The sequence below is a fragment of the Sorex araneus genome, chromosome 7 (genome assembly GCF_027595985.1).
Source record: "Sorex araneus isolate mSorAra2 chromosome 7, mSorAra2.pri, whole genome shotgun sequence".
NCBI lineage: Eukaryota > Metazoa > Chordata > Mammalia > Eulipotyphla > Soricidae > Sorex > Sorex araneus.
Window position 1 is genome coordinate 24,999,692 of NC_073308.1, and position 9,415 is coordinate 25,009,106.

Genomic DNA, 9,415 nt, shown 5'->3' on the forward strand with positions numbered 1-9,415 from the left:
TTACTTCAGTCTTATATAAAAAATACCTACCTTTTACTAAGTAATAAATACAAGCACTTTGTATTATATACATTTATTTACCTAAGAGTTTTTACTTATTCTCCAGAAATTGTCACAGTTTTGAAGGATTTCATTAGAAGAGATCACATTTGATTTTATATCTTCCAGAGTGATTTATTCCATAAATCCTCAGACCTCAATTTACAAAACCTGTGGGGTCTATTTTTAGTAATTATTTTCACTATTTGCAAGCACTGAAAACTTGTTTGTCACTTAATGTTTGATCTTGCTTTCCTTCCTTTTAAAGGTAAAAGGAAGATCATGAATTCCCAATGGGATAATTTTGTTACAATAAAAAGAGTCAAGTAAATAAAAATTTCTTCATAGAAATTCATATATAGGACATAAAATATGTAGAGATGTTGAGTATGAGGCTACAGCATTTTTTACCCTATTTATTAGATGGTAATCACTGTAATCCCATTGATTGTCAATTTGTTCTAGTGAGCCCAGTAATGTCTCCATTTGTCCTAGCCCTGAGATATTAGCAGCCTCTCTTTACTTGTCCTTCCCAACGATGCTACATTAGAGGCTCTTTCAGGGTAAGGAGAATGAGACACATCATTGTTACTATATTTGGCATATGAATACGCCATGGGGATCTTACCAGGCTCTCCCATGCGGGCAGGAAACTCTCAGTAGCTTGTTAGATTCTCTGGGAGAGAGAACTAGGTTATAAGATGTCAGGCAGCCACTTCCAGGAGCTTGGTTTTATAGTCTCTGGATGTTTACTATTGATGGGATTACACACCTCTAGGGGCAGTTTGTGGGTGTGACTGCCTAGCTACTGGAAAATAGGGGATCTGGGCGGAAGAGGCCCAGTCCTGATCCAAGCAGGTTGGAGATCTCAGCCCCAGGTCCCACACACCTGGGTTCCTATGCCAGTTCTTTCATGCATGAGGCTTTTCCAAGCATGTGGAGAGTGGTCTTAAGCATTGTTGTGGCTGGGTTCTGGAGGTCTTTGTCTGTTGGGGCTCTGCTCGGGGCAGGGAGGGAGACTCAACCCAAACAAAACAAACATAGACAAAAGTGGCCATTATTAGATGGTAAGTACTGAAGTAATTTAATATTTGGAAGACGTGTTTCATTAGTTAATGACCAGCCCTCCAAGTTTAATCTATAAAGACATCCTTTGAACATAGAAGTCTTCACTCAACAATGTATAGCAATACTTATATTGGCAGCACATATTCTAAAATGTCCATGAAACAGAATAAAATCATGGTCATTCCAACATGATGACATACACATTTGTTCAATTCTGTAATTTAAAATATATATATGTATATATACATATATATTTCTTTTTGAATTTGTGAATACAATCTCAGATACATTTATAGAAGAATTACTTATTTTATCATTAATGATATTCTCATTAAGGGAGGGGAAATTGCAATTCAAAATGCTCTGGAAAACAATGTTTAATTCAGGCAAATAAGATGAATATCTATCAGCATCTATCTATATATTTATTTACCTATCCAACTATCTGGGATTTGGGGGCCACAGTGATGTTGCTTATGGCTTACTCCTGATATGCTAAGAGGACATTACATGATATTGGGGATTGAACTAGATTCACCTACATGCAAGATACATCTCCTAATATATCTCCTCAGCCAAATTTTCTACCATAGTGATAATTAAACTTACTGAATTTGGAGGACAAAAATAGCATCACACTTACAAGAAAGCAGGTTTGAAAGAAAATATTTTAAAAAATCTGTTTAAATGTATTGCATAGAATTTTATTTTGATGCTGTAAGGAAAAAAATCATTAAAATACTGGTATAAAGATAATACTTTCTGCCTTGAGATGCACTTATATTTCTTTACATAGCCTGTGAGGACTCTAAGGCCTGAGAGTTTCTTTTTTATCATATCTCTAGAGATGAGTATTTTTTAACTTTCAGTGCAATTAGTAAAACAATGTGAAAACATGGGTCACAGGAATAGTAGGGCACTTGCCTTGCATGCTCTCAAACCAAATTCAAATTACCATCACCACATATAGTCCCCAAACCCTCCTGGGCGTGTAGTGATCCCCAAGCTTAGAGCCAGGAGAAAGCATCACTGTGTGAGTCTCCTCACTACCAATTAAAAAGAGGTGAAAGATAAATAAGCAAAAATAAAAAGAAACATTTTAATGTATTTTTCCTTTCCTATTATTGCATATTATTGAGACATGTATTACTTAGTGACCTAACAGGAGACATTAACATATCATCTTTTCCAGACATCATATAGTAAAGTGACTGTTTCTTTTTTATAATAAAATAATAGAGATTTGATTTGGTTTCTATGGAAAAAAGCTTGAATAATTCTTTTTTTTTTGCCAATTTTAAATAGTTTTATTTAAGACATTGCATTTTCCACTCATGATACAACGCTTATAAAGTGCAATGTTTGTTTTCCCTGTGCACATGTTCCGTATTCAAGTATCAAGAATGCCCGGTTACTTATTACTATAACAACTTAATTGCGTGGAATTTGCTACAAATTTGGGTCCTTCAATGTTTTGTGTGGAACAATGCTATATATATATGCATATATATGCTCAGGCTGGATTAATCAACCTCTTCAATGGTTGGCCCAGAGGAGGCACCACCAGAGGGAGGAGCACCACCACCAGGGAAGCCACCGGGCATTCCTCCTGGCATGCCACCTGCACTCTGGTACAGCTTGGTGATGATGGGGTTGCAGACTTTCTCCAGCTCTTTCTGCTGATGTTCGAACTCTTCCTTCTCAGCAGTCTGGTTCTTATCAAGCCAGTTGATGATTTCATTACACTTGTCAAGAATCTTCTGTTTGTCGTCATCATTAATCTTGCCTTGAAGTTTTTCATCTTCAACAGTTGCCTTCATATTGAAGGCATAGGATTCAAGGGAATTCTTGGAAGACACCTTGTCTCGCTGTTTCTCATCTTCAGCTTTGTACTTCTCAGCTTCCTGGACCATACGCTCAATGTCCTCCTTGCTCAACCGGCCCTTGTCATTAGTGATGGTGATCTTGTTTTCTTTCCCTGTACTCTTGTCCACAGCAGACACATTGAGGATACCATTGGCATCGATATCAAAAGTGACCTCAATCTGAGGAACACCACGGGGCGCAGGAGGGATGCCTGTGAGTTCAAACTTGCCAAGCAGGTTGTTATCCTTGGTCATAGCACGCTCACCTTCATAAACCTGAATGAGCACACCAGGCTGGTTGTCGGAGTAGGTGGTGAAGGTCTGTGTCTGCTTGGTAGGAATGGTGGTATTGCGCTTGATGAGGACGGTCATCACACCACCAGCAGTTTCAATGCCAAGGGAGAGAGGAGTGACATCCAACAGAAGCAGATCCTGAACATTTTCAGACTTGTCTCCAGAAAGGATGGCTGCCTGCACAGCTGCACCATATGCTACAGCCTCATCAGGGTTGATGCTCTTGTTGAGTTCTTTTCCATTGAAGAAATCCTGAAGAAGTTTCTGAATCTTGGGAATACGGGTAGAGCCACCCACCAGGACAATATCGTGGATCTGGGATTTGTCCAACTTGGCATCGCGAAGGGCCTTCTCTACTGGGTCCAGAGTGCCTCGGAACAGATCAGCATTCAACTCTTCAAACCGAGCCCGGGTAATGGAGGTATAGAAGTCGATGCCTTCATAGAGCGAATCAATCTCAATACTGGCCTGGGTGCTGGAAGAGAGGGTACGCTTCGCACGCTCACAAGCAGTGCGCAGACGACGGACAGCCCGCTTGTTCTCACTGATGTCCTTCTTATGCTTTCTCTTGAATTCTGCGATAAAATGGTTGACCATTCGGTTGTCAAAATCTTCTCCGCCTAAGTGGGTATCTCCAGCTGTTGATTTGACCTCAAAGATTCCATCTTCAATAGTGAGGATTGACACATCAAAAGTGCCACCTCCCAGGTCAAAGATTAGCACATTCCTTTCTGCACCAACCTTCTTGTCCAAGCCACAGGCAATAGCAGCAGCAGTTGGCTCATTGATGATCCGAAGTACATTGAGACCAGCAATGGTTCCAGCATCTTTGGTAGCCTGACGTTGAGAGTCATTGAAGTAAGCAGGAACTGTAACAACAGCATTGGTGACAGTCTTCCCAAGGTAGGCTTCTGCAATTTCCTTCATCTTTGTCAGAACCATGGAGGACACCTCTTCTGGATAGAAGCTCTTGGTTTCTCCCTTGTATTCTACCTGGACCTTAGGTCTGCCTGCATCATTCACCACCATGAAGGGCCAGTGCTTCATATCAGACTGGACAACAGCATCATCAAACCGACGTCCAATCAGGCGCTTAGCATCGAAAACCGTGTCGGTGGGGTTCATCGCCACTTGGTTCTTGGCGGCATCGCCAATCAGGCGCTCTGTGTCGGTGAAGGCGACGTAGCTGGGGGTGGTTCGGTTTCCCTGGTCATTGGCGATGATCTCCACTTTCCCGTGCTGGAAAACGCCCACGCACGAGTAGGTGGTGCCGAGATCGATGCCAACCGCAGGTCCCTTCGACATGGTTGCGCGCATGAAGGCCCAGCTGCGTGGCGAGAGAAACAGCAATCCGCTCGGTGGCCGCCGCGTTCAATCAAAGCTTGAATAATTCTTAGGCTCATTTTTCATTAGACTATCCTACTTATCCATCTTATAGAAACATGTTTTTCTAATGAAGGCTTCTGTGATATCACTGTCTGGGTGAATTCCCCCCATTACATGCTCTCAAGCATTCTAATAGCCCTTTTGATGACTGTTAGATTATCTGTCTCCAGTCCAAATTCTGTGTTCCATCAATACAGCAATTTTGTCTCAGTTTTATTTAGAAAATTACTAGAGAAAATGATGGTATGAAACCATAAGTAACAATTCATGATGGACCAATGACTGAACAAAGAAAAAATAAATTGAACTTATTACAAAAACTTTGAGAATTTTCCAGCAAAAGAAAAATCAAACCTGACTTCCTTTTACTGACAATACAGGATGACATACTTCTGAAACATGGATGGGCCCTGTATAAAAAGAGAGCTTAAGAGATAAAGGAGGGAGATAGAACATTTTTATTCTAATAGGAAAACAATGGGTGTTTTACTTTTAGAATAGACTAAAGATCTATTATGTCTCTTCCAGCAAACAGCAATATGGGGGCATTTAGTGCTATTTTTGCATAAAAAAGCATCTGCTACAAATCAAAACAGTTTGCTAAAGAGCCTATTCCATCAGAAGTGGTTTTGTAGGACTACATTTACCTTAAAAGAAGGTGTCATTATGTTTATTTAAGACTGCTAGCTCAAGCAGCCTTTCCCTGGTCTTCTAAAGTAGAGTTCTGTAATAGGGAGAAGAATCTTAGAGGAAATATGTTAGATACTTGTAAGATATATCTGACACTACCATTACCTGACAAGAAATAAACAAGAAGTGTTTATAACAACTTATTATATTTGACACTGTAAAAGCAATGATTTTACATGATAGAAACATTTGTAAAAAATTGTCTTTCCTTTTTTTAATTTTCTCTTTGAATTATTTATGTCTAAAGAATTATTTACATCTAAAGATTATTTATATCTAAGATTTTATTTATGTCTAAATAAAATTAATCCTGATCTTTGCTTTGCTTTGGAGCCCTAACTAGGCTGTGCTCAGGTATTAGTCCAGCTCTGCACACAGGGTTTTACCTCTACATGTTTTGGGGAAATATGTGATGCTGGGATTCAAACCCAGGTTGATCCCATCCAAGGCAAAAGTCCTACTCCCTGTACTATTTCTCTTGCCCTAAATTAATGATGTTTTTAACTTAAAAACGAACATTTATGTAGTGCATCACTACTACCAGTACAAATTATTGACATATGTCTGCTCCATTTTATCAACAAGAGAAGTATTTCATACTTTCCACATTTATAAAGAAAATCAACTTTCATTTATCTCTATATAGTACCACTACATCCACATAAAACTTTATTGTTTAAACTATACTGTTAACTAGTTTCAGGTTTTGAGATAAATTGTTTATACTCTCAAAGCTTTGATTCAAGTGTATTTATAAATCAATTGAAGCAAGAGTAGATTCTTTACAGATTATTTTAAAGCTTAATGAGATAAAACACATTAGATAATTATTTTCCAGGACCAGGGATGTGGCTTAGTGGTAGAGTACTTACCTTGCATGCTTGAGATCTGGGTTCAATTCCTGGCACTGCAAAGAGAAAATTAAAAAAAAGAAAGATAAATTTTTACAAATGTTTCCATCATGTAAAATCATTGCTTTTACAGCATAAAATATATTAAATTGTTATAAATAATAACAATAAATATACAAATACTATTAAATATATAGTTGCATATATTTTAATTTGAATATATCATCATCATCATCACCATCCTGTTGATCGTCGATTTTCTCGAGCGGTCTCAGTAACCTCTTCATTCGTCCTAACCCTGAGATTTTAGAAGCCTCTCTTTACTCGTCCTTCCCAATGGTGCCCCATTGGAGTCTCTTTCAGGGTCAGCAGAATGAGACTTCCCAAAAAACAATTTGAATATATTACTCTGATTAATAAATGGACATGAATTTGACAAAAGTATGGCACTAAAGTATTTTATCTACTACCAAAGGAAATGAGAAATCATTGAGATAATTTAAACAAATTGTTTAAATAGTTTGCAATTTTAGATCAAGCTGAAATATGTGAGAATTAGATTGGAATACCAGTGTCAACTGATAGCACAAAAATTCACAAAAGTAATTATTTTGCCAGAAAAAATAGGCAAATGCAATAAAGATGAACCTGATTTTCTTCAAAATCATGGCATCAATTCAAAATGAAGATGCCTGTTACACAAACTCAGTTAGCCACATACAAGGCAAGAACTTTACCCACTGTACTGTCTCTCCATATCTCTAGATCTATTTTTTCAAAATAGCTTTTGAAAGACTGAGACTAAGCTGAGTTGTGTGAAACTATAAAGGCAGCACAAAGAAAACAAATCTGGAGCAGCAGAGATGGGGGCTTACAATGACCTTTACAATATAAATAAAAGCAGTAACTCACTTGTAATGTGTGGCAATTGAGGAAAAGATATAATACTCAGTGAAATGGCATATGGACATACACAACGGAGACAGACACGGACTCTGAGGTTAAGTTTAGATTATAGTTTCCTTTTTTTCTAAGGAATGCTCAGGGGAAGAACTTTATGTAAGAAAAGCTGTTCTGATCCATTTAAATTCCTTCATTATGAATAACTAAAATTGCCCAAGAAGAACTCGTTTTTAAACTTCCAATTGGGACTCAGCAAGACTGAGAAATTATTGTAATATAAGTGATATATTGAAGATGAAATAATTCGTGAGTCACCAAAGTAGTAGGGAAATAAAAATGAATGGAAACTGGCTTCATACCAAATATTTGATCTGCTTGACTAGTATTCCAGAAATGAGAGTCACTGATATCTTCACCAAGACTCACTTTTACTTAGTCTGAGGAAACATGCAACAAAAACAAAATAGGATATATATAACACCAGCCTTGTCAAAATCTCATGATTCTTAGGAATATCATCCTGTGCTCAAAACTTATAACTTGGAATTACTAGGTCATAACCAAAGTACTAGATAATCTTATCTCCTTTTATTCCCATCACTGAATGTTAATGATAAATAAAAGATAGATAAGGGGCTGGAGTGATAGCATAGCAGGTAGGGCGTTTGACTTGCACGCGGCCGACCCGGGTTCAAATCCCAGCATCCCATATAGTCCCCTGAGCACCATCAGGGGTGATTCCTGAGTGCAGAGCCAGGAGTAACCCCTGTATGGCCAGGTGTGACCCAAAAACCAAAAATAAAAATTAAAAAAAAGATAGATAACAGAGAGATAGAGAGTTGAGATAGATAATTAGTGGTAGGCAGATTTAAGTGATTGTGAATCACACTGGCCTCGGGAACGTTAATCTTAGTATATTCTTCTCTCTCTTGCATGTACTAGATATACTGACTTGTAATGTCAATTTAATACTTTAAATTCCTTGGTGAAATTTTCTATTTCGTAAAATGTGTACATTACCTCAAAGATTATATTGTTTCTGGTGTAGTTTTTCAAATGTATCTCCTTCTAATATATGCTTAATTATTTCTATTTTTAATATGCCCTCTTCATTGAATATATTTATCTCTTAGCTAAATTGTTCTTCAAAAAAACCTTATAATAATATCCCTTTTTATCTAACTTGCTCAGGATTCTTCATCACGCTTGACTTGTTAGAGATTGACTTGGCAGTTGATTCTGCTATGACTTGCTGAGATCACTGGCTTTAACCCTTACTTCATCAGTAATACAAGCTTGGTCACTACATTCAGAAACTGAAATGAAAAGTATTTGTAGTATGAAAGGGATGTTTTTAGGGTATAATCTCCAGAATCTGAAGAGAGATTTTTGAATCTCCTATCATAAAAGAGTCATCAATTTCTGCATTTTTACATTATGCAGCCGCAGAAATACAGGTCTTTGCCTTACATGTAGCCTTGATTCATTAGCTCAGTGGGCAAGAAAGCCCTAAGCTATACATCATGTATGTTTCCTTAGGTCTCACACTTTTACATTTTTCATTCATTTCTGGCACCTTAATACTTTCCTGCTGTCATATGAACAATGCATTATTTAACCCTTCTGATTTAAGTTGATTAAATTTGTTAATATGCATACAATTAATGATACTCTGGCACTGAAGTTTCAAATAAATGGATAACATTTACATTAATTAAAAAGAACAGATTAATTCAGCTGTGTTTTCTCTTTCTGGATCAATTATTTTATACATAAAGCAGGCAGTCATTGCCTCTTTTTGTTCTGTTTTTCTTTTCTATAATTAGTGAAATGTGAAAATGAACTTTTAAATTTCAGGATAGCTGTGTATGCAATTGCCTTCTAAGAATAGTTCTCATTACTGAGGGAGTGGAAGAAGAATAGGTATGATTATGGGTCATAATTTCTTCTGTAAGAGACAAATCAATCTTGTTCCTTAACAGGAAAAAATCAGGTGTAAAGACAGCGTGACATAAAAAAACCTCACCAATCATTTTAAAGTTAGTTATAGGTGTTACAGATAAGTGAGGGTTTATGCTTACGTTAGATAATGTGTTTTCGAATGGACACATAATCTGTCTGAACCGTTTTCTTTCTACATGTACAATATATCCACTTTACGGGCATTCCAAGATATGAATTAACTTAGCAGACAGAAACAGATGTAAGCCACAAGGATCATCAATTACCTCAAGAACTGTCTAGTTCAGAACACTAAGAGCCCAGGGAGAATATTCTACATTACAAAGTAGAGCAGAACCTTAGGATAAAAGAAAGAAC

General features: G+C 37.2%; 1 protein-coding gene across 1 annotated transcript; it reads right to left on the reverse strand.

Annotated features, from left to right (window-relative positions):
- Nucleotides 1-2,384: 2,384 nt before the first annotated feature.
- Nucleotides 2,385-4,637, reverse strand: LOC129406493 (heat shock cognate 71 kDa protein-like). Its single transcript, XM_055144475.1, has one exon. It carries the CDS (start codon nucleotides 4,581-4,583, stop codon nucleotides 2,631-2,633), a length of 1,953 nt encoding a protein of 650 aa, XP_055000450.1. The 5' UTR covers nucleotides 4,584-4,637; the 3' UTR covers nucleotides 2,385-2,630.
- Nucleotides 4,638-9,415: the final 4,778 nt, after the last annotated feature.